This window comes from Frankliniella occidentalis, unplaced genomic scaffold (genome assembly GCF_000697945.3).
Source record: "Frankliniella occidentalis isolate FOCC.00 unplaced genomic scaffold, Focc_3.1 Scaffold292, whole genome shotgun sequence".
In the NCBI taxonomy this organism is placed as follows: Eukaryota; Metazoa; Arthropoda; class Insecta; order Thysanoptera; family Thripidae; genus Frankliniella; species Frankliniella occidentalis.
Window position 1 is genome coordinate 196,726 of NW_026267418.1, and position 25,913 is coordinate 222,638.

General features: G+C 41.3%; 2 protein-coding genes across 2 annotated transcripts; both read left to right on the top strand.

Moving 5' to 3' along the window:
* Positions 1-193: 193 nt before the first annotated feature.
* LOC127750940 (uncharacterized) lies at positions 194-4,573 on the top strand. Its single transcript, XM_052273676.1, has 10 exons — positions 194-662; positions 747-920; positions 994-1,167; positions 1,254-1,341; positions 1,463-1,539; positions 2,811-3,062; positions 3,137-3,377; positions 3,419-3,711; positions 3,794-4,048; positions 4,120-4,573. The coding sequence occupies exons 1-10, from the start codon at positions 635-637 to the stop codon at positions 4,266-4,268; spliced, it is 1,731 nt and encodes a 576-aa protein (XP_052129636.1). The 5' UTR covers positions 194-634; the 3' UTR covers positions 4,269-4,573.
* A 4,740-nt stretch (positions 4,574-9,313) lies between these two features.
* On the top strand, positions 9,314-21,020 carry LOC113214359 (glucose dehydrogenase [FAD, quinone]-like). The gene is made up of 11 exons (XM_026433691.2): positions 9,314-9,472; positions 11,691-11,860; positions 12,176-12,318; positions 13,413-13,674; positions 14,655-14,915; positions 15,768-15,896; positions 16,265-16,366; positions 16,607-16,807; positions 17,090-17,203; positions 18,434-18,573; positions 20,655-21,020. Exons 1-11 carry the CDS (start codon positions 9,466-9,468, stop codon positions 20,890-20,892), a joined length of 1,767 nt encoding a protein of 588 aa, XP_026289476.1. The 5' UTR covers positions 9,314-9,465; the 3' UTR covers positions 20,893-21,020.
* Positions 21,021-25,913: the final 4,893 nt, after the last annotated feature.

The following is a 25,913-nucleotide window of genomic DNA, read 5'->3' on the forward strand; positions in this document are numbered from 1 at the left end:
AACGTAAGTTATCCTGCCGTCTTCAAAGTGCATCTGAAGGTTAGCGGCGACGCATATTTATTTAATTTTGAGGAAAACCAGACTCGAGCGCCAATATATAAATACTGTTCAGGATTCTACTGAAAAATACCTTTCCAATGGTATACTTGAGGGACTCCAGGGCGAGGAGTCACTCAAGTAAACAATTACCACAATCAATTAATGAAAGAGGTAGGTTACATGAGCTGCACAACTGAGATTGTGTATGTGTGAGCATTTGTGTGTATTCTTTCTGTTGACTCACATCTGTCCTTAGGTACTTCACAAACAACTAATTTTGTCTTGAACAAAGTGGTGGTAAAGGGGAAGCCTTCGGGGAGGAATGAAACCATTCATGATGGTACTAAAAAGACAGGTGAGATGGTGGCATTTTGGTGTTGCTTCTATCAATGGAGTAAAATTATCAGTGTAATATTTGTCGTCATTGTTTAGGAGCTTCCAAAAAAAAGAAAAAGTGAGAAAGGTAGTTGGCAAAAATTGCTGTTGCGTCTGTGGGAAGGAGGCTGGGTCACACCACTGTCAATCATGTGGTGAGACAGTACATTCCATCCCACCTTGTAGCGTACCAGCTCCTGAAGCTGAGGAGGGTTATGGAATGCTATGTAACTGCAAACATTGTCAAGGTCTGTGCCCTGCAGATTTTCAGAACCATTCTATTATTTTCAATTAGCAGTCATCCTTATTGTCATTTGGGATTACTTTTGCAGATGGTTCTAAGTCCTCAGAAGATGATGATTGCCAGGGTCTTACAGGTCTTACAGCAGGATCTGTTGATGCAGACAAATTGATTGAAGATTATGATAGCGAACCCAGAAAGGGGTGCCCGGATTTCAAATTAGCAGTTGTCCGCAATAAAGGACGACAAAAGACCAAAGCAAAAGGTATACTGCCATATATATTATTTAAAAATCCTTCTCTATGAAAATCAAATCAACAACAAAATTTTTGTTTTAGTTCCTTCAAAATGGAATTTTACGAGCCTTGTTGATCGTCCTCCTACTTGTTGCATCTGTGATGGAAATGTAGATAGTGACCATACGTGTTCCCAATGCCAGAGTACAGGACATGCATCACACCCCTGTTCTAGCCCTGATGGTAATGGTGGCCGTTTGTGTAACTTTTGTGAAGGTGTGTCAATTTAAATTTGATCCTCAAAGTTGTGATTTAAATACAATGTAGCTTAATTTTCTTTTTTTCTTTTTCATAACATCTAGCTTCTCTGGATAAATTATTGTCTTCCAACGATCCCCCTTCAACCCAGGTTGTGAAACCCTGTTGGGGCTGTTATGAGCCTCTGCTCCTGTAAGAAATGCTTCATTTTCAATTTTCATTAACTATTTTGTACTAATAATACCTATCACTGGGCAGATTTATATGGCACTGGAATCTAAAATTAACTATGCAAATTTGGCATGTGTTGCAGGAGGCTAGCCAAGAAAGGGCAATTTGCAGGCAAGAAGTCTTTTTATAGTTGCAAGACGCCGCAGCGAACCCCTAGATGTAAATACTTTATGCTCTGGCAAAGCAACAAAGAGTTTTATTGAAAGATGCATGCCCTCAATACAAGCACAGTGTTCAGTGCAGGGAGTCCTAAATCAAGTAGAGGACTCATTTGTTGTAGCTTTAATTTTTCCATACTATCAAACTAACATTTTTTGTGGGTGGTAAAGATTGTTTCTGTTTTGGCTTTCTGGCTTATTGGGAACTGCAATTTGGCAGGTTTGGACTCAGCTGTGCCTAATTATCTGTTTATGACTGTACTTGCTGAATGCAAGTGTCTTCTGGGCGCTGTCTCTATTTAGATGGTATCTAACTTTAGCAAAGCACTTGAACACTGATTTATATTGCTTCTGTCTGATTACAGTTACATGCATCAGAGTGATAAGAAATATTACCGACCTGACTTCAGTTTTTGAAAATACATACAAAAGTTTCATTTTATTATAGTCTGGCAATTTGGAAATCTTTCTTGTCACTCTTGTGCCTGGAAATGTTTCTCTTTCCCGCTCAATTGGAAAGCAAGAAACTGCACGATGGCATACAACCGTTATCATCTACTAGCGGTGAGTTACTTGCAGGACCGAGACTGAACAGCCTATGTGAGTATGGTTGCAGACTTGGTTCTTGCTTCATTGTCATTTGTCCTGATTTTATTTAATAATCACTTACATACACCCATTTTAGCCAAGTTGTGTCACTGTGCAGCATTATACTGATTTGTATATATTTTCCTGTGATGTTCCTTTCTTGACAAATTTGTATGTTTTCTTGTTTTTGTTTTTCTGTATGAGTGACGACTTTTCTGCAGGTTTGTCAACGAATGACAAGGAAGTGGTTATTGATTTAACTGCCACTACAGATGATGATTCTGATAACTCCCACAGCAATAAAGAGCAATCCATTTAAAATGAAAGTAACACAGATTACGCTGACTTATCAGAAGAGATAAGTACTCGTTGCAAAGTTTGTTACTTGGCCCATCCAAAGGAAAATCACACATGTTGTCCAAAGTGCAAGCATCAGATTGTGGCAGACAGTCATGATTGTATTTGTATTGTACCCCAACGAGCCATAACTAAGCGTGCAGAGAAGTGCTTTAGGTGCACTAGACCAGTTCACAATAAATGTTCGTCACTCCAACCAGAGAATTCAAAACGCATAGTTGTGCTAATGTGTAACAATTGCAAAATCTCTAGAGGTTTGTATCTGTTATGAAATGGGCGGTACCTTCTTTGGAAATGGGCCCTTACCTCTTCTCTCAACAATTTCAGACACTGGGCTGCCCCTATCTGCTCTGGATGACCTTAAAAGAGGACACTCTTTAACTGACGAACATCTGAATGCTGCATGCATAATGCTGAAGGCAGCTTTTAGTGACCTGGGTGGACTGACAGCTCCCCAAAATGTAGTACGCTTTGAGAATCACATCAGTGTGGCTCCTCGTATCGCTGAAGCCCATGAAGACTACATCCAGATGCTAAATACTGGCACAGGGCATTGGGTGTTACTCATAGTGTCCAAAGGTTTCTTTTTCTTTTTTGAACATAAATACATTTTTACCATTCAATAAATAAAACAAAAACATTGTTACCCACAGGTCAACCATATCTTATGGACAGTTTATGGACAGGCAAGATGACTCTCCATACAAAGTCCCAAATAAAAGATATAATGAGCTTGAATGACAATTTCAGTGTTATCATACCCGAAATCCAGCAGCAGGACAATAGCACTGATTGCGGCCTTTATGTCATTGCAAATGCTGTGGAATTTGCTAAGACCCGCCAAGTTCAAAAAGTTTATTTTATCAGAGAAGAGCTGAGATCACATTGGCTAAAGTGCATCAATGATGGGACAATCTCTCAGTTTCCGAGTGAAGGCCCACAACAAACTGTTTTCACAGATTATGTCGTGCAAGTTACATCACTTACCAGCGCCAAAATTGCCTGTTGAAAGATCCTCAACCAGGCCACACATGTTGCAAGCACTGCAAAGTACAGAACAAGGGAGGCCATGTATGTGAATGTGTAGTGTGTTTAGATCCAACATCAGATAATGCAAATTTAATACCTGTACTTTGTAAGGTTTGTGTGAAACCAGTGCATGAATTTTGTTCCAAGTATGTAATTGAAGAGGACAGCCGTTACTGCTTCTTTTGCCACATCAAGAAAAGTCAGTACAAGTATTTTAACGTCATTGCTATCAGACTTGATCCCCATCCCTTTTTATCATTCTTTATTATGTCTTGTTTCAGATACCAACTTGGAGAAGGAGGTTGTGGAAGAGGTTCTTAGGGGGAAAGGACCCATTTCCAAGGACCATATAATTTCTGCATCCGCCTTCCTCAAAGAACAGTTCTCTGACTTGGGCGGCTTGGCGGAACCTAAAGATGTAGTCAGAAAGAAGGAGTATCTTCTGTTTTGCTATGACAATGCACTTGATGACCAGGATTATGTTCAGTTTCTCAGCACTGGAACTAGTGACTGGGTCTTGTTAGTAGTACAAAAAGGTAAATTTAAAACAAAATTGAGTCTGAATTGAGTAGAACTCATCAACTAATATAAAATGTACGCTTTCTAGGAAAACCTTATTTGTTGTGCAGCGATGTGCAGTCCAAGCTCACATCTGAAGTAGAAACACAGGTGGCGGTCATCATGAACTGCTTTCAAAGCGAGTTCACTATATTCTTGCCTGTCATTAAAAACTGGCGTGACCATGATAGATTGTGATATGTGTGGTGATTGGTACCACCCTAATTGTGTTGATGAATCAGACACAAATGTCAAATCGGTGTGTGCTCTCTGTACACCTGAGACAAATTAAAGAGATAAGCGTTCTTTGTAACCATTGTTTTGTTAGATTAATGCGATAAAACATAAAACCTAATTATGGTTGGCGTTGTGTCATCCTTCATATTTTTTAACTTAGCCTGTGATCTGTTTATTGAAAATTGCACAACGCACAACAATAAATACAGTACTATAATTAATGGTCGTTTCTTTCCGTGATTACAATATATTTTATAAACGCCTGGCCAAGGGGAAATAGGCTCCAAAAATTTGTACACCCGAAGTCGAAGTTCACTGAAGTTTGCTTTGTAAAATTTGATCGAAGTTCACTGAAATCCTCCGTAGTTCACCGAAATCCATCGAAGTTCACGGAGTTCACCGAAGTTCAAAATAAGCATCAAAGTTCCTCGAAGTTCAAAATAAAAGTCGAAGTTCCCCAAAGTTCAAAATAAATATCGAAGTTCCCCGAAGTTCAAAATAAATCTGAGAAGTTCACTGAAGTTCCAAATATTTTAGTACATATTTACGGCTGCACTTAGCAATTTTAAGTGCTTACTATAATCGAGTCTCGAGCTTACTCAAAGCAGGTATCTACGGCCTGAATTAGAAATATTACAGAGGAACAATTTTGCTTTCATATCTCTTGACCAGGTCGAAGTGCGAGAACTTCGGTCGAAGTTCCGCGAAGTTCACCGAAGTTCACCGAAGTTCTCGAAGTTCCCCGAAGTTCGCCGAAGTTCAAGGAAACGTACACCGAAGTTCAAGCCTATTTCCCCTTGCGCCTGGCTTAGGAAGAAATTATCTAGTCTACAGGTAAATGTCTGTGAGATTACGTGTCAATAAAGATAAATGTCATATACCAAAACGTTGTTTTCCATTATTAAAAGATTAATCTTGAGGGTAATTTGCTCCAAAGAACTGACTTTTTCAATTTAAAATTTTGTTCCATGTTTGTATTTTGTTTTTTAAGAAGACTTTTTGGTCGGTGTAAATAGTTATCTGCCCTATATGGACTATTTACACCTGGAACATAAACTTCGGTGCAAATAGTAGTAAGGCCCTTATTTGCACCGGCGGTGCAAATTGCTCATTGAACCACTATTTGCACCACCGGTGCAAATAGTCACATCCTTTCATGAACACAATTGCAACACATCAAAAGAATATCCTTGACTGTAACTGGATTTTAAAGGCAGTAACCATACAAGATTATCGTACTGCTACGGTTAAACTCTGGGTGTTGAGGCGCGGGTGTTCCACAAAGATAGCTTTTCTCGGACGCCGAGTTGTCCTGGTCGCTTCCCATGCGAGTGTGGATTGGATGGAGAAAGTGCTTTGAACAAATAGACAAGTAGTGGGTTAATACTGCACAGTATTGTCGACCTTTGTTTAATGGGCACCAGGTGCATAATAAAAGATTAAAGTAAATAACAAGCAGGCCCACCCTTCCACCAAACGGAGTTGCCAGCTCCGCTTCGGCCCACCGGCAACTTCGTTCGCCAGGGGCCGGGGCCGGGGGCTGCGTATAAGGGTAATTCCACCAAAATGGCACGGGTCGGTGTCCGCGAAAAAGTTTCGCATTTATCTCAAATCTATTGTTTGTCAAGCTTCGCCGAGGTGGTTTTCGCGCTTCAGATGATTACTTATGCTCTATTTTAACTATTTTAATCAACAACAGCTACGGAGCATTAGTATTTCATCAATAATTAACTATAATCTCACTTTTGTCCCCTTTGTCACACCCTAACTTAATTTCAGTGTTTTCTTCAATACCAAATGATGCCAAGGGTACTTCACTTGTTCGAGATGTTTACTTTTATGTCATTTTCAATATTTCAATCAACATCAGCCACTCTCTATTAGTATTTTGGCCGCAAAATGTCTCAAATAGTCCCCTTTGTCACGCCGAACGCCCAGGACAGCGTGACAAAGGGGACAATATTTGACATTTTTGGCCGAAATACTTATAGTGTGTAGCTGTTGTTGATTGAAATAGTGAAAATGACACGAAAGTAAACATCTCGAACAGTAAAATACCCTTAGCATCATTTGGTATTGAAGAAAACGCGGAAATTAGGTTAGGGTGTGACGAAGGGGGACAACGTGAGATTATAGCGAATTATTAATTAAATACTAATGCTCCGTAGCTGTTGTTGATTAAAATAGTTAAAATAGAGCACAAGTAATCATCTGAAGCGCGAAAACCACCTCGGCGAAGCTTGACAAACAATATATTTGAGATAAACGAGAAACTTTTTCGCGGACACCGACCCGTGCCATTTTGGTAGAATTACCCATAAACATTCCCCTGGCGATTCAGCGCCCCATGGCGGATTCAGCGGTACGCGGCTCGCACGGCCCACACCGGCCACCGCTCACTACCCGATTTCAAAGTCTTAGAGTATCTTCACACCATAATTTGAATTTTTAAAAGCGCAACAGATGTATGGTTCCATATACCGATCTCCAAAAGTAATTTGGTCTTCGTGATATTAGCGCGCAATGCGGCTTGCTTTGTTAAATGTACGTTATATCAGCTCCGAAAGGAAACAGGATGAAGAAAACAATTGCTATGAGTCAGGAAGATAGTACAAGCATTAAAACTTGTGCTTCAATTTCTTTTTCATATAGATCCTAATTGTTTTGGACTTGTGGAACAACAACCAGTGGAAACGTAACGCTCTTGTCTTAAAATTTCCCGGAGTTTGTTCGGCAATTCGCACGCATGCGCCCTATCTTTTCCAGTCGATTTTTGACGGTGATATGGAGTCAAAAGGACCTTGCTATATTAAACCTGTGAGTATGCTTTTTGCCACTACGATCATTCCCCGTCACATTCTGCCCGAACGTAGTGTGTTCTTTTGAACGGGGTATTTTATGTGGAAAACACAAATCACTCCCGAACTAGAGATGAACGAATATGTTCGCATTCGATCGAACTCGAACGAACATCGAGCTGTTTATGATCGCTCGAACACGAATATGAGGTGTTTGGATTCGAAATGTTCGAGTACTACTCGAACAGAAGTTCGTGGGCAAACAGATTTGAAGTATGTTTCAGAAAGACGCGTCATGAATAGGTGTCCGACGATTGAGTGACAGTATGGTGACGATCTGGTGTGACTTGAGAGAGTCGGCGAGTGGTCACTGCGTTATTGCCTCAGTTATTGCCCTCTCGTTTCACACGGGCTACCTTTCGGGCAGGCCCTTAACAATCCCTTGGAATCTAAAAAACCCACACACTCTACCCCGCTACTGACACTATTTTCAGTCGGCAATTAAAGAATTTTTACCGCAGTAATATACAGTATCTACGAAATAAGAAGTATGGCTTAGATGTTTTTAAGTATTTAATAAAATCTATTTTGCAGTTATTTTCAATACACTTATTCTAATCGGAGATGATGCGAAAATTTGAAGTAAAATTTTGGAAATTTGTATTACCGCTTTACTAATACCTTTTCGATCCTCTTACAAAATTTCAGTAGCGGGCTGGGAGAGCAGACACGCCTGAAAACTGCAAGCGGTGCACAGAGAAAGCAAAACAACGTTAGTTTTTTTTTCTATTAATTTGCAATCTTTTAACTCAAAATGCTAATCTTCTTTCAGGGTGTTTACACCAGAGAAAATATGCCTTTCAACTATACATTTCCACATTTTCCCATTCTCCCATATGGGCACTACCGCTACAGGCTGGATATGTTCACTCCCCAGAATGAAAAGTTCACCTGCATTCAGCTAATAGCCCACATCGTTCCGAAAGTGACATCCCCATGAATCCACAAGAAAAATTTCCGTCAACACCAAACCATGGAAAATTAGAAGGATGTAACCTGGTCTTAAAATTTAAGAAATGCATTTTTCAAATAATTTTGTATAATAATCATTGTAATTATGACTTCTGATTAACACCCATAACAGTCGAAACGCAATTCTCTCTTGGGGCACAGGTAAGGGAGAGTGGGGCTCCAGCTGTCAGGGGCCCAAACTGTCAATGAGCTGGCAATAGCAGCCCATTTACTTTTTCAGTCATCTAATTTGTAAAATCACAACCTCTTTCCTTCTTGATTTGATTGCGAAATGGGAGTGGTGAAACCTTCAGTGGTATAGCAGTAGTAGTAAAGATGCCATGTCACCCTCTGCCATGTTTTGTACCCCTTGGTCCAGGTCCAGTTAGGAAATGTTAGATTTAGAGTTAGGGTAGAAGGGTAGGTTAGAAGAACTAGTACGTTTCACGTTTGCCACGACGAACTGAAAGCAATCCAGTTGCGTATAGGAAATTTTGCGTCGGGTACAGCAACAACATTACCCAGTGAATTTATCTCAACTTCTGCCTTGCACTCTACCTTACAATTTAAAATAAAAAATCAAATGGTCCCAACAAGAGAATGCCTTTTCTTTCTTTACCAAACTGTAACGATCCAATATTTAAATTAAATAGAGCAGAAGAGGAATCGGAGTTTGACCTCTAGGATATGTTCCTTTCCTTTTTTTCAACCTTTCATGCGCACACTGCAAACCCATACACTCAAAACCAGTATAAGCTACGAACAGTGCTGTGCGGTGTAAATGTTGTCTGTTGGATTTAGCCAGCTTCCGCTCCGCTGCTTTAAAAAGGCATTAAAGCGGGCTTTTGCAACTGCTCTCGTGTCAGTCTGCCTGTCTGCCGGTAGTCCGTGTAAGAGCAAGAAAATGACCTAGAGGTCTACAAATGTCAGGGTATATAGGGGGTCACTCCTGGACAACGAAACGCCTGGTGTAAATCGTGGCAACTACCCCTAAGGGGGTGAAAGGGGGTAATAAAGAAATAAGAGTTCGTCCAAATAGTAGGAATTTTTTTATGGTCTCCTATAGGAAAACTCGTGAAAGTAAAACCCTTTGGGATAAAATTACTCTATCTTTCTGCGATCTGTTTTATTACTACTCATCCTTCAGAAGAGTGCATGACAGCGGGGCGTGAGTCACCTCAGAGCTGCTTAAGAAATTGCATTATCACCATGAATGAAAGTGGACAATTGCGGGAGTAGCTTCGTAGATATGCGTATAAGATGGCGGTACAGCAACACTGTCTGAGTACTTATAGAGTGCCTTGCGTTTCTTCCACCTGTCACTTCACTGCGGACTGCCCAGATTCAGCATGGCAGGTACTGTAATATCAAATTAGGGGACGCTCTCTGAAAATAGCTTTACCGCATGGCGTGGAGTTTAGAAAAGTAGGTGTTCTTGCAATTTCTCACAATCAATGCGTTTCAAATAAAATGACCAAGGCAAAAGGCCACTTTTTAAAAACCGGTCTGTTTTGATCAGAAGTAAGTATTTTCAAAGATTAAGTTGGCTCCTAAAAGCGAGAATACACTGTAAAAAATTAGAGTCCGCGGAAAACAGAGTCGCTATAGCACCGGAAAGCCCAGGTTTAACACGGTAGATTGTACAAACACGGCTCCACTATAGACAGTTTTGTGAAATCGACAAAACCAACTGTTAATGAATATTTTCCCTGAATATCTTAAGTTTCGTTTATCTAATTATGGAATGATAAGTCTCCGTCAGATCCTGTGAACATATCAAATTTTTGGACCGCATTATTGGCCTTAAGGCCCCACACGTACGAAAAATATTAGTACGGCATCAGTCCGTTTTCGGTCCGGAAAACGTCCGGCTGGCAGTCCGTTATCAGTCCGCAAAGCCAGCGGACTAGTGCGGGAAAAGGCTCGATCGACCAAAAACCGACCTATTGGCCGGATTGGTCTGGCTGAAACCAGTCCGCGCCTAGTGCGCATCGCCACCTTACTGGACTGATCGCTGACTGGTTCCGCACGCAGAGCAGACTGAAAGCGGACCATATGTAGCACAGCCCGGGTGGAACGGTTTGTATACAACTCACTAAGAAATGTTATTACAATTTATAGACTTTTATAAAATTGAATATGATTGTGTACACCGTAATATAACGATATAAAGGGTGTTTTACAAATGTGTATAATATTTGGTAAAACTTTATACAATTATATACAGAGGCATGTATACGTTTTTATAAAATCTAATACAATGTATATACAATAAACGTGCCATATATAAAGCGACGTATAATAGAGCATCGTTGTACCTCACGCATGTATACAGCCACATACATGTGAATAAATGCCACCTTGCCCTACATTCGAATGTATACAGGCACATACACTCATACAGTGAGTAGTAACGTTTCTGGGCACTCCCCTAAATGTAGGCAAAATGTGGTTGAGTTCTAAAATGCAGCATAACTTGTAAACGGCTACACGTAGGGAAGTGAAACAACCACTATCGTGCTCAGGGCAGAAAGATGATTCGGATAACATATTTGCTGAAAACGACAGCCACCCACTCAGGCCACTTCTCCCGTGAGTAAATTGAAACGCTCAAGTACATATTGTATAATATTTTATAAAAATGTATACTGACAAAGTAATACAGTTTTACCAAATGTTATACAATTACCTTTATACGGCTTTATACAATTGCTTGTGTACCTCTGTATACAAACTTACTGTGAATGTTTTTTCACCCGGGAGCTGACCACACCGTGCCAAAATTATTTGGAAAAAGTAAAAAGTTTAATGTTTACCATCGCTAAATAAAGTAAAATATCAAGTCGAGTAAATATAAAAGAGATTTTATATTGACAGAAACGAGGCGAAGCCAAATCGGCCGTCTGTTATGACCTACTTCAAGACGTTAACGAGTTACAAGAAATATTTGCTTCGATTTCAATGAAATTAAAATTGCCCTACTATAATAGAGTTGTAGATATCCCAAAGAAGATTTGAGGTTTACATTCCTGTAACCTCCAAACAGCATGGTAAACTTGATTCGGGATTAACACGATTCTTTATAACAGTGCTTTCCTCTGGTCCCGGGCGGACTGAAAACGACCTGGTCCGCTGCGGTAGGTACTATGGATGGACTAGTCTGCCAGTAGTCCCTCATTTGAGGACTGATAGCGACATTGTCCGTCATTAGAGGACTGATAGCGACCTAGTCTGTCATAGGGCGGACTGAAAGCGACCTAGTCCGCTGAGGGAGGACTGTCCGATGACTGGTCCGCCGTTGCGCCTCGCCGCTGCGACCTCAAAGCGGACTAGTCCACATGTCCCGGGGTACTAATATTTTTCGTACGGGCATCCTGGTATATTTTTCATTATCAAAACGCTAAAATTTCAAGAACGCTAGGATAATGTTCGCTGGGCCTGGGCGAAAAATGAATCGCATATCAAAACTCTTTAATATGTTCTACTGCGTCCTGCGTACACATAACTTCAGTTGTTGTCTACCTTAATACAATAATTTTGAAGACGCTTGATTCAGCTTCCTTACTTTCCACAGGCCAATGTATTGCTGCCGCGTCATTCCTCTCGCTCATCTTAAGCGCAGTGCACTTCGACGTGCCTACAACACCTGCGACAGCACCCGCGGAAGTCGACTTCATTGTTGTTGGCGGTGGGTCAGCCGGTGCTGTTGTGGCCAGCCGACTGTCTGAAGTCGCTGACTGGAAGGTAAGATTTTGCGCATGAGAGCTCACGAAGCGCGCGAAGATCGGATGCTGACCGTGGATTTACACTGAGATCAGCGTCGGGGTATAGCCCTCTTTACATCGTTACACTCTAAGCAGATTATAATATTTTGTTTCTTGGGGGCGTTATTGTAAACATCCACACCGGGTGGAAATTTATCCAGTTTTAGAAACAAATTTGCATCTGGTCTTATTGCACCAAAACGTTTCGGTTTACTAAGAGTACTCCTGTTTTATATTTTGGCACAGGAACTTGTATTTGTCTAGATAATTCTGAAACCACGTTTCCCTCTTTTAGGTGTTGCTTCTTGAAGCAGGCCCCGAACAAGAACCCTCAACGTACGTACCGACTTTTTATGGCTACACAAGAAAAGTACCAGAGTATGATTGGTACTTGAAAGTTGAAGATAGTCCAAACGACCACACAGGATTCATCTCAAGGTAACGCTTCAATTATCTCTTTAGGCTTGCATGGGCCTTGCTGGGGAAACTCTACCCCACGCACGCAATTTTTCTGGGACGCCCCGTACATATATTATGTTTAACGGGAGTGTGGGCTACTGTGAGTTTAAAAAGTCTGATAGGCTTGCACACTTGGTTTCAGTAAATATTAATTCCCACGATTGGCGGGAATCCCGTTGATTCCAGACATTCCCGATTATTTCCGTGACTCGAGATGATTCTCGACAGTTTTTCCCCGCGATTCCTTTAGTTCCCGTCAATTCCCGTTGATGTTGATTCGCAGCGATTCTTACGATGTCTGATAAATGCCGGTATATTTTCATGCTAGTGTAAACGAGCACGTGAATTTCAGAGAAGTAAGTGAACTCCTCGAACTTAACACCACGTAAAAATTAATTCCGAGTTGCCCCGCAACATAGAGATAGATACGCAAACATGTTCAGATCGAAGCGAACTCGAACGAACAACGAGCTGTTGGTTTGTGATCACTAGAACATGATATAATACGAAATGTGATGAACGGAATTGCAGTTACCGCAAAAGAGACGCGTTTTATTTAGGTGTGTAGCTATGGGATAAGTGGGCACGTAAATAAATAACAGCTTTAGAATTGTAAGCCACACCCAGAAAATCATTTGATCCACGGCACATAGTAACAGTGTTAAGGAAGCCAAGAAAATTTTACTTCCCTCAAAAAATTTTTGTTCGTCCTGATTACATAACATAGTCATGTTGGGTTGGTAATGGTGTGATCGGCTTCATGATATTTTCGTTCGAATAGTCATTCTTTGTAAAAATTCATGGTGAAATGTGAAGTTGGCTCTAGGAAGTAAATTATCAGATCTTCAACACTTCTTGTTATCAAGTAAAATCGATTATTTCAGTGTAGCATGGAGAGCTTTAATAATTCACAAGCAAAGGTAAAACATATAATAACTGTTCGCGTTTGGTGCGAATTCAAACATGACATGGTTCGGTTCGTTCGCAGATTTTCAGGCCAATTTTGTTCGAGTTTGGGAAAAAAAAACCTGTATGTTCGCTCATCTTAACCGCCATATTGGTTTTGCTTTTAGAGCGAAGCAGTTGGGTGGCTGCAGTTCGCACAACGGCATGATTTACTTCCGCGGGACCGAAGACGACTACAGTTGCTGGGAAAGCAAGGGTGCGAAAGGCTGGGGGTATAAGGATGTGCTTCCCTTCTTTAAGAAGTCAGAGGACTGCCTTGACCCCGACTTGGCTAAGGACAAGGTGCATCATAGTACGGGCGGGCCACTAGCAATCCAACGAATGCCATTCAAGGACGTCAACACGAATCTATTGTTAAAAGCCTACGCGGTAAGTGTTCTTCTGGTTCTCTTAATTGCAAGTATTGTCAAGTGCCTTCTTATGCGCACTATAATTTTCTTTGTAACGCCGATCATTACTGACACATTCACACTTAGTGGTTTTGTAGTTCTTTCATCTATACGATTTTGAGCAGTAAAATTATTTTGAACGAATTTCTTCGTTGATCCCTGGTGTGTGTGGGTTAGTTATTTCTTATGGCACATACCTTTGTAGCACATATCGTTCTTAGAACGTTTACGGAACCTTCAGAGAACCAAAAGAGCGTTCTCAGAACGTTGTCTGAATGGTACACGGTAAAAACAGTCTCATTTTTTGAGGGAATTGCGAAAACTTTGAGAAACTCCCCTGGTTTGATGAAAACTCCTCAGATTTCGAAGAAGTCTCCTAAAAGAATGTAGGATTTTTCCTCATTATTTGAAAAGATTCCTCAAAATCTAAGGCCAGATCGGAGGACTCTTCCTCGCAAACATGGGAGTTCCTAGAAGTTTTTCTCCTTATCTGAAAAATTGACATTGTTTTCACCGTGAAACAAATGCGCTTAAAATAAATTTTTCACATTTTAGATGTAAAAGTCGTTTGTTTCATAACGAGAAAACAGCAAATTTATGCTCTATGCTCAGGAAATATGTACTTGGCATCTCAAACGGTTTACTAGTACACCGCCTGCACTACTGATGTAAAGGAATATACACAGTGTGAACTCTAAACGGAGAAGAACAGTTTTGTATTTAGCGGAGTTGAATTCTTCAGCACATCTCAGTAGGATGCAAATTTGTCTTTAAACATTTCGTCTCTTCTTCTGTCGTTTCTTACAGTGTAGGCAGTGAAACCGCGAAGTCTGACCTTGAAACATCAAATTATTTATAGTCATGAAGGGCCTAATACCATGCTGACTTTGCAGCCTTGGATAACGAATTGGGACCAGGCTGGTCTAACTCCACAGAATAAAATTTGATATTAATTTTCAGGAATCTGGACTACGGGAAGTTGACTTGAACGGTGGTAACAATGAGGGTTACGCGTGGTCGCAAACGAACACCAAAAATGGGCGAAGAGTGAGTTCCAACACAGCGTTTTTGGAGCGACAACGAGCTAACCGTTGCAACCTGCACGTCGTAACTAGTGCCCAAGTGTTTAAAGTGCTCATCAATGGTGACACGAAGAGTGCTGAGGGGGTGATTTTTACTGACAAAGATGGAAACACTCGCTCAGTCAAGGCTAGAAAAGAGGTACGAATTATGCATCGCAAGGCTTGAAACGCGCCTAGAGTTGCTGTATTTGAAATGCGGTTTTTAACTGTGGTCAAAAAGTATACAGACATGTATACGTACTCATTAAAGGACTTCCTGAGGCAGCATCCTGGATATAATGGCGTCCAAAATTTACGATAAGTCAGAACAATTTTGTCCATACAGAGGTAAATGTTTACACGCATCCAACAAAATACAAATTCTATGATACGAGTAGAGAGTCGTAAAATTAGCTCTCTTCTTATGGACATTTTTTCGCATTTCGTAGATAAGGAACTCATTCCAGTAAATGTACATTTCGCAACAAGTTTGTTTCAACCACAGGAAATTTCAAGAAGGAAAATTAAGGGCCTTCTAATGACACAATTTGTGTGGAAAATGTCACGTTTTTGTCCACAGACCTCTTGTCTTTGGCTATGTACAGACACTGTGTAGCTGTCAACAGAAACAAAAAAAAATCCTTCAAATTCATTTCGAGTGCACTAATAACTTTTCAAATGAGTAACACATGTTTAAAATTTTACAGAGTTATACTTTGCTCAAAATGTTCGCTCTGAATCTACACTTTTCTTGATGCTGCTTTACTAATGGACGTAATTTCGTTTGCTTCTTTGTATACCCTGTTTCATTGGTAGCTTCCATAAAGGCAGTAATCGACGCTGTATTTTGCGTTACAGTTACTCCCGAACAGAAGAAAGGAATAAGGTGCTTCATGAACATTGCGCCCACTTTTTTACAAGTACAAGGGGTGGTCACCGTGTTCGTTAAGCAACTTTTCTTTCTGCTGGTTCCACAAAAATGCAATGAGCAATAACGCCGCTCTCTGCCTAGGTGGTGCTGAGCGCAGGGACGTACTTCTCACCTCAGTTGCTCATGGTGTCAGGAGTAGGGCCGGCTAAGGCTTTAGCTAAAGCTGGTATTTCTGTGATCGCTGACTTGCCCGTTGGCAGAAATCTACAGGTATGTCTACGTAACCTATGGTACCGTAAAACAGGGTCATTTGGACCATGCGTGGTAAAGTGGACCACCCACTTTTTTCTATATTCTGCTTCTGCTCGACTCCTACTACCACTTAGTTTTGTTCCTGACACTGCTGGGCGACAGCTCAATGGGTGCGCAAGTCAAGCAGAAGCGGGACATAGGAATAAGAGGGTGGTTCACATTACCCCGTATGGTCCATATTAGCCTGTTTTACGGTAGTTGGTCGCTGCTGCTACTGCTACTGCTACTCCCACTAATAAAAACAAATTTGTAAAGAATACAGTGCGTTAGAATTGCAAAGGGCGGAATGACGGTGAAATCAGATCACATGACTATGCATATTGCAGGACCATGTCGTGATGAGAACGATGCCCACGCTCAAGTTGACGAAGACTGCGCTCGTGCCTACCATCGATGACGTCTACAAGGACATTGAAGATTTCAACAAGGTAAAACTCTAAATATCATCAGGTAATTTTGCCAACCGCTTGATTCAAAATTGTGACGCAAGAAGAGTCAAATAATCTTGTTCTCCATCTCCATGAGGAATATTTTTTGTCACTGATTTCGCATTCATGAAAGAAAGATATCCGACTTTCTAGCATTTTTAACAGTGAAGTCACGGTATTGTTCAAACCATTCTCTAATCATACTAGAACGAAGTAAACTTGTGTTAACTTGTTTGCTAGACTGACGGCCCGCGTGGACCGGGGCCCATTGGTACCATGGGAACGGACTCAGTCGTCGTGCGGATGCGCAGCCCCCTCCAGCCTTGGAACGACCGCAGGCCCTACATCTACATTCAGCACCCGCCTACCGGCTACCAGAAACCACCGTACTGCGTCGACGGAACAACGTCACCAAACGGAACGTCAAGCTACTACAACTCGGTATGCATAGACGACTTGTAGCCAAGCGGAGCCGAGGCGGGCGAAGCTTGTCTGGGATGACTATACGACTATAAATTTGAATAGAAGAAAATTTTACCTAGAGCAACAAATTTCGATTTAATCTGTTGATTTGCAATGCAGATTAGTGCTGCAAAGCTGGGTGAAGAAAAGTGAAAAACGCATCAAACTATGTATTTCATCTAGACTCCTGCGTACTTCCTAGCCGCCTTCAAATACCAAATATTGTGATTCTTAGATACTTTAATATCTTTTCTTTTACAGGTTAAGCCGTATGTTGTTCTCTTGCACCCAAAGGACACCGGTGAAGTTACCATCAACTCAACTAACCCACTTGGGCCGCCAGTTATTAGGCAGAGGGTTTTCCAAAACCACGAGGTGAGAACCCATAGCTATAGGTGAGATCAGTACATTGTCATGAACCGAGAATGAACTGAGCGTACAACTGGACAGCTTTCAGCACAAATCCTCAAGGGGCTGAGCGGGTTGAGTGCAAAAAGGAAAATTATTTGATTTTCTATTCTATAAAGAGTGCAGTATAGAAAACGGAGAGTTCATAGATTAGCTAACGCTCGTATGGACAGAAACAGGTGTTGGTCGTCCGAACTAATTAGTGGTTAGTATTGGGACAGTTGATCTACTTTTCACTGTGCGATGTAATATTACGTATGCAGAGCTAAGAGTTCATTGCCACAGCAAGGAGTCGCACTGTTAAAAAAAATTGTTGTAAATTTACAACACATTTGATGTGAAGTTTGATAGCAAGAAATGTTGTTAAAAAACATAACACATTGTAATTCAACAACATTCACAAAATTTTGTGAGACAAATTTTCATTTCAAAACAGTGAATATTTACTTCCAGCTGCACCAAAAATCTGTATTAACACAAACTTGTTCGTTCTGTAGCGATATATCTTGCTTTCAAACTTTTTAACGGTTTTGTTGTAGTATTACAATGCCATGGTGAAAAGTAGGAATCATTTTTATAGAACACTACGGGCAGAATAGAAGGATTTTTGTCACTTCCAATAAAAACAAATGATGTTGTTTTTTTAACCCTTTACGTCACAGAGTATCAAATTTGATATAAAACACGGCCTGGAGCCGTCCACTTGTAAGGTACATCGCGTTTTTGTCATGGATACGTTTGAGGAGGTCCAGACGACTCTCTCTATACCACTCACGACCACATGAGTGCTGTGGGTGGATTGCCGTGGTGCGCCAAAACCAGGCCTGCGAGGGGGCCCATGCAGGGCCTAACTGCAGCGCTTACAGCTGCAGGTAGGGGGCTCGGATTTTCATGGTTATGTTAACAAACAAGTCGTCACAAAGAGTGTGATAATTTTACAACTTTTTTTTAACAGTGCGGCCGTTCGAGATAACGTATTTGTTTTAACATCAAAACTACGGACTGCGACGAGCTTCGTTGAAGCAGCGAACTCCTCCTATTAGAAAGCACAGTCAATATTGGATCAATTATTGTCCACATCCCCACAGGTCCACATTTCTATTGAACAAACTCCCACTAGCGCCTGAACAGTGACAGATAGAGCCAAACCAACAAAATCGTTGTTGTAAATAACGTATGGTCAATGTTTCTCAACAGGATGTTCGGGCGTATGCTGCTGGGATGAGGAGAGCTGTTGATATACTTTCTTCATCAAAGAGTCTCCGAGAAGCGGGCGCAACCTTAAGTATTGATGGCGGTGAATCATGCAAACACATTCGAGAGGGAAGTCAGGCCTGGTAAGTCTACAAGCTCTGCTGACCTGATCCTGATCTAGTATACATCATTGAAGGCGATGTTTCAGATTTCTAACACAAATATTACCAAAATGTAGTTAATTTCGCACAGAATTGTGCCGCAAAGGGGCCCGTAGATTCTGTGTTTTTCACAAATTTTCTACTTTGGGGTGAGAAATGGTTAGTCTTGTCCATACTACGGCGGGATGTCAAACAGATTTCATCGCATTGAACGTCGCTCATTTAAACCAAAACAAAATCGCTCGGCTGAACTACGACACAAAAACGCAGAAACCTCTGGGAGGCCCTGTAGACCTTTGTTGTGGACATTCGCAAAAAACGGACCTTGCGGATTATCTAAGCATATCTTGACGTACAATTATTCCAAAGAAACGTAGTCGAACCCTATCAATATGCGCTTATCTGTTTTTCGTCGAAACAAACCCGCTCATTACTAAGGCATCTAAACAGACAGCTCATCTAAAATAGTCCAAAATAAAACCGATTATCTTTCTGAAATACGGGTAGGTGATTCCCCGATTTCAATTGATGTTCCTAGGTGCTGAGTTTCAAATTGTAAAGAAAATATGAAACATATGAACGACTACGTTTAGCCTACAGAATAATTAGGAGGTACCGCTAACTTAAATTCCAGATTAGTTTCCAACTACTTCACTAGATCTTACAGCAATGAAAATAAAAATAACAGTCCCTGACATCTTTTACACGGATAATATTCCGCGAATCGGAGAATTTTTACTCAATACCCTTACTACCAAGGCCGTTGAGAAATCTGCTAACGACCTGAACAGTTTCATTCAGAACTACTAGAGATAAGCGAACAGGCCAGTTCGAATTGAACGAACTTGAACAAAATTTGTCTGAAAATCTTCAAATGAGAACGTCCACAAACAGACATTTTTTTCTTCGACCGGACCGAACCGAACCGTGTACGTTCGAATTCGATTCGAACACGAACAATTAATTCTTTAGTTTATTATTTATAAAAGCCATCCATGCTGGTTTGCAAAAAATCCATTTCAGTTTCAAATTGTGGTCATTAGCCCGCCCTTGTGCTTTGAAAAAGCTATCCAGCGGGCTTATGCAAACGACCTCGTGTGTGTCTGTGTGTCTGTCTGTTCCACTATAAGGAGATGTGCTAGAGACTTAAAATTTTCAGGGTATCTTAAGGTCCACTTCTAGAGAACGAAACGCCTACGGCTAATCCTGGCAACCACCCCTAAGGGTGTGAATGGGGGTATCCAAGGTTCAAATATTCTTCCAAATAGAATTTTTTTTTGTGTGTTCTTCTCAGGGGTAACTCGTGAAAGTAGGGCCCAATGGGCGAAAAGTTCGTCCGTTTTGCTCTGCTCTATCTCTAACGGTTTAGGCACTAAAGGGTCTTTTTTGAAGAAAATAAGCTAAAAATTGCGATAGTGAACAATAAGTTGTAGTAAAAGGCCTAAAAATCGCAAAATAGAAAGGTGACTCTCCCCCCACTCCCAAAAAACGTTTCCTAAGCAGAAGGGTGGGTTGCAGTCGCGGTGCTTCACCGTTACATCCCTTTCTCGAGTCTTTGGGGCCAACTCAAAGACGACGGGTTTAAGCGGCCCGCTTCATCATTCGACCATGTTCTTTAGCAAATCGCGTGACAGAAATGGTCGGGGCGCAGGCCCGACCATCGCCGCCGGCAGGCCAAGCAGGCCCGGCCCCTGCCGAACGGAGTTGCCGGCGGAGCGAAGCGGAGCTGGCAACTTCGTTTGACGGAAGGGCGGGCCTGCCTGTTATTTACATGCCACTGAGGCTGGACCTATAAATGACGCCTCTTTTTGTTATTCACTGCAGTTCTGTTTGCTTTCGAACTTATGTTCGACTTGGACTAGGATTTGAACATTTCGAATACGCACAACGCACACCCGATGTTCGTGTTCGAGGAATCACGAACATATCGAATGTTCGTTCATCTCTTACAACAACATCCTGAAAGCTGAAAGATTTTCACTGTAGCGTTCGAATGAATGTAACCTCAGTCGTACGGTGACCGTTCTGTGAGCCACAAATCATCGCTTTCTGTTGTGCTGCAGGTACGAGTGCCTCGTCAACACTGAGGGTGGAGCCACGTGGGGTCACGGCGTTGGCACGTGCAGCATCGGCTCCGTAGTGGACTCCAGGCTCCGCGTGCTGGGTGGCGTGCGCAACCTCCGCGTCGCCGATGCGTCCGTCATGCCGTGCGTCACAGGCGGCGGCACTAACGGGCCCAGCATCATGATCGGCGAGCGAGCGGCAAACTTTATCAAACTTGACCACGGCGTGACTTTATAGTTGCCACCAGGCGACAATGTTTGAATTCGCATCAATATCGAGTATCGAATTATCTGCGAGTGGTCGCATTCTGTTTTCCTGCAAAACCCTACGTCAGACTATCTCAATAAATCAAACTAACGTTTTGATGCGTCGGACTAGCCATGATTTTACGTGAAATATTGCACACGGCACTAGAAAACCAAAGGTTTCTACATTTCTGAGCATTGTACACAGGTTTGCCAGGTCCCGAGTACCTCACAGCGCCACCAGGCGGCGCTCGCGGCGCCGGAATATCGCCCCCTCGCCCGCATTATTTGAAATCCATAAAAAACCAACACTTTTTGATGTTTTTCAAAGAAAATAAGCATGACATGTCATACAAGGTACAATCAACTGAAACGCTCTGAGGCTCTTGAACAGAATATAATTCACAAATTACAGGTTGAAAATGGAAGCACAAAATAATCCAAACATTAAATTTGGTGGTCAAAAAATAGTAAAATGTACTAGAATGTTACAGTATATTGCTGTGTGCCGTCAGCACTGAACAGAGTGAGATCATGGTAGTCCTCTTTGTCAAGCTCGACATTCCCATCCCGGAATAGGTCGACGTCGGGGTCATCCGGACCCACGTCGTTGTCGTTGAAGGAGGGGGAAGGACCATGGCGACCCCTGAAAACTAAAAGGTCGTACCTCGGAGCGGCTGCGTAAAAGGTCGTACCTCGGAGCGGTTGCGTATAGTGTCGGATCTCGCTAGGGTCCCAGAGAATGGTCGTAAGTCTGATTTTTCACGATTTCGTGAGATGCATATCATTAGAAAGAGAATTTTCTCCCGATTCTAATGGTATGCATCTCGCAAAATCGACAAAAAATAGACTTACGACCATTCTCTGGGACGCTGGCAAAATCCGACACTATACGCAACCGCTCCGAGGTACGACCTTATACGCGGACCCTCTCAAACACGTCCTTTTAGTTTTCAGGGGTCGATGGGCCGTTGGTTCAGAATCACGGGCATGATACTTCGCATGCGTTCTGGCCGTGAATCTTGATATCATGTCGCGTGTAAGCTCATACGTCATGCAGCATTTTCCAATGGCTTATAGATGGGCTTGAACCCGCAGCAGAGAATCTAGCATCAAAAGCTGTAGGCGGTTCCGCTGCTTGGTCTTAATAGCGGCCAAAAAACTAAACATGCGTTCAACCACAGCATTGCTAACCGGAATGGTGAGGCATTCGAGAGCGAAAGAGGCGCGCTCTTTGAATGGATGGTCACCTGCGGTGTTGCTACAGTTTAACGCGCAGGTCCAGAAATGAACAATGCACATAGTCTTGATGTCCGCCACGTGCTCTCTATGAGGACAGATGTCTAAGAGAGGCGTCACAGCTAGCCTTGTCCACTGACTCTCTAGCTTATCAATATCATAGTCCCCTGCCAAATCGAGTGGTAATTGTTCGAAGCGGGGCTGACATTGGTGGACATTGGACGCAAGTGCCGTAGCTTCTCCACCTTCTCAATATTGTCCGGCTAACGGTCCATGAGCTCCTTTATTAGGGTAAACACTTAAGAGCCGCAGTATGAAAAGTTGTTGTTTCTTCACAAACCCAAAGTCTACGGAACTGCAAGAATATTGTAATTGGCCATTACAGAGTGATAAGGTAAAATAAACTGTGAAACATGATTAGATTAAAAAAACTTGAGTATACAATTAACATTGATTTTTATATGTGGATATATATATGCATATAAAAGTTGATGTATAATATTGTAAGAGGGAATGAATCAATTGTAGCTTAAGTAATATTGAGATGAGGTGCAAGTAGTAGTATGTTTGCGCGAAAAGAAATGAATATATGTTTTAGGCACTGCATGAATGCCAGTGCAATGTACGTACTATGAAATAGCTTGTGCAGCATATGGGAAGTTAGTGGCAAATTTAACTTCACTCTGTTGACACCCAATCGTAGGAACCACGGAATCCTTTTTTGCGTGTCACCTCTGTAACTTTCATGACAGGTGTTTGACCCTTTTTCAGTCGGTCTGTTAAAACCTTTCTCAGATCAGATGTCCAATTTGCAACGTGCGTTGGCATCTTGATCAGGGAATGCCACCGGAAAAAAAAAACAAGGAAAAAAAAAACAGGAAAAAAAAGTTTTTTTTTCGTTTTTTCCGAGGCCCTGCAAGTAAGGTCATCAGCGTAAGGGGCAGTAATCAGTTCCGACAAATTCCGACTGCCCCTTACGTTAAACTCACTATCTGCAGGAATCTTTCTAAAAAGCAAGGATTCCGACAAATTTCCAGATTAACGCTATTCGTAGGAATTTAGAAGCAGATGCAACGTCCAATTCTGACAAATTTTATTTTTAGGAAACAAGAAATAATGATAGCGGTGAGCATTATTTATACTCTACATCTTTTAAATGTTTGACAAAATGACTGATGTCAACAAGGAGACGACAAAATAAACAAGCATTAAATAGCCCTGGATGATTTATTCAATAGCTGCTCCAAAAGTGTAAAAATTAGTATTTTCAGTGCAGCACGAAATATAACATAACCAATATCCTAACAATCAGACAGTACAATGTCTATAGTGCCCTATCCCAGTGACACTCGGAGTCCAACAGGTTTCCTTACATCTACTCTTGTTCTGGTACTACCTGTAAATAAATAAACGATGAGAATTAAAATCTGTCAGAGATATATTGAATATTAAAATTGTAAAACTTTTGCTGACCTTGCATGTGAACAGGGCAAATATAGGGATCATTATCTGATGGTGGAGCACGCGTATCCCCCACACACTTCAAGTGGTACCATTCCCTACATATCTCGCACGGATACATGATACCTTCAACATTTATTAATTTACATTTGCCTGGAGCACCACAAGAGTTTTCAGTTGCTCTCGACAACTCATGAATGTAGTCTCCAATGACTTGCTTTGACGTGCTTTTTGAAGGCACTGGAGAGGAATAAATTATATCTGCAGCTGGCTTTTCATCCCACACCTTGTTTACCACAGCTACTCCATCCTCGATGTTCTTAAGTGCAGATACATACAGCTTAGTTTATAAATCAGACTGAGAATGCTTCTGTGGTTGGGGCTGTGGTGTGTTTGATGAAGTTCTAGAAAAGATAATTATTTTAAATGAGATCATGGTAGTGTTGGGGAAACACTTCTATCTCAATATATTTTACGTGATAGAAAACAAGTATTGATGTGAGTACTAGTAATAGTTGTATGGGTAACATGCAATTTAGTAAAATTAAGATTAATATGATAAGTATTGTAGTAACTCAAGTAAACAATTGTCTAAATCACCTGATAATCATCTCCTTTGAATTAGTCAATATTTTGTGGAATATTTATTTCCTTGCATTTCGCAATTTTGTTGGAGTGAAGTCGGACACATTTAATTTTTTGCCACAACTGACAGAATAAGTCCACAAGCAGATAAAAATTCCACAGTCAAACCCATTTTGTTGCCGTAGAAAATCCTAAGAGGAATTGGTTATCAATATATGTGAAAGTAGTACCTTGTTGCAACCTGTGGTGGGAGACATGCTGGCAAACCGAGGGGTGGATAACTCCCCTGCCAAGTGTACACCCCTAATTCTGCCCAATTCAAACTAATTCAGACCAATTCAATTTAATTCAAACCAATTCAAAACTAATTCAACTAATTCAGTCCAATTCAAGACAATGTTCAGTCAATTCAAGTCAATTCAAGCCAATTCACGCTAATTCAGTAACATAAAATCGCAATAATTCAAACTAATTCAAAACCAATTCAACCAATTCAGTCCAATTCAAATTCAATTCAAGCCAATTCAAAATAATTCAAATTCAATTCTTGAAATTTGTACACCCAATTCAGGAGTTATCCACCCCTCGTGGCAAACTCCCATACCAAACATCTTAGAGAAGTTACAGGTACATTTTTCTCGTTCCTGCAGAGTATCTTCCAACAAGTCATAGCTATGTTTTAATTCACTAATTAGAAGAGAGGCACCCCAATCTGATGCTGTGTTGAATATAATTTTAACATTGTCATCTTTGTTGTTTACAAGGTATGACCTTTTGGCTTTCTCTAAGAAACCTCTATGACTGCTCTCAAACTCTCTTGTGAAGTGGAGCCGCAACAATTCTCTGACACAATCTGCCAACGTGCTTGTTCTTGTGACAACTTTTTTAATCTTGTCGTTGTGGCTCTCAACATGATTTGTGGATCTCACACCTAAAGATAAAGACTCAGCTCTCACATACATGACCCATGCTGATTGAATATTCTTCCAATACTGATCAAAATACTCCAAACAAGTAGGAGAAGCAACAGCACTCAGAGCATTGTAATGGCGATCTAACTCTTCTGCACTTGCTGATAGACACATATCATTTAAAATTTTGGTTAACTTTGAAGATTGCTCTTCACCCTTAACTTTTCTACTGAAAAGTCTTTTGACATGTGTATGGCAGAGATGGACATGCACATCAGGGAGGACCGAGGGGGAAACGACTAAGGTAATCCGGCTGACAGCCGAAAGGTAATCCGGCAGGGGTAATCCGAGGAAATTCTAAAAAAACCGTGGTAATCCGGGTGAATTTTGAGGTAATCCGGGGTAGTCCTAGAGAAAAAGCAACGTAATCCGGAGGACACTCCGGAGGTAATCCGGGTAATCTGTAATCCGGCTGACACAAAGTTTAACAGTCGTTTCCCCCTCGGGGAGGACTATTTTCACACCTGAAATTTCCCTGTAATCTTTGTCAACAATTACAGTCTTCACATTGAGGGCACTTTCAGTGTTCTTCTCGACAAACACTCTGAGAGCAGACTCCAAAATATCATTTGTTTCTCTCCTCATATATATATGTAGGCCACAATCCTGCCATTCTTATGGTTGTCAATAGCTTGCATAACCACAAGGTGCATGTTGTGTTTACTGACATCAAATGTGGTATCCATAATAAAAATACTACATTCTTAAATTTGATAAGTATGGACCTACTTGAAATTCGACACATCCTTGGCATTTA

Coding starts and splice junctions, on each gene's coding strand:
- LOC127750940 (XM_052273676.1), top strand. CDS start 635: ATGCTATGTAACTGCAAACATTGTCAAG. Junction 663..746: donor TAACTGCAAACATTGTCAAG/GTCTGTGCCCTG, acceptor TTACTTTTGCAG/ATGGTTCTAAGTCCTCAGAA. Junction 921..993: donor ACAAAAGACCAAAGCAAAAG/GTATACTGCCAT, acceptor TTTTTGTTTTAG/TTCCTTCAAAATGGAATTTT.
- LOC113214359 (XM_026433691.2), top strand. Junction 13,675..14,654: donor TATTGTTAAAAGCCTACGCG/GTAAGTGTTCTT, acceptor ATTAATTTTCAG/GAATCTGGACTACGGGAAGT. Junction 16,367..16,606: donor ACATTGAAGATTTCAACAAG/GTAAAACTCTAA, acceptor CTTGTTTGCTAG/ACTGACGGCCCGCGTGGACC.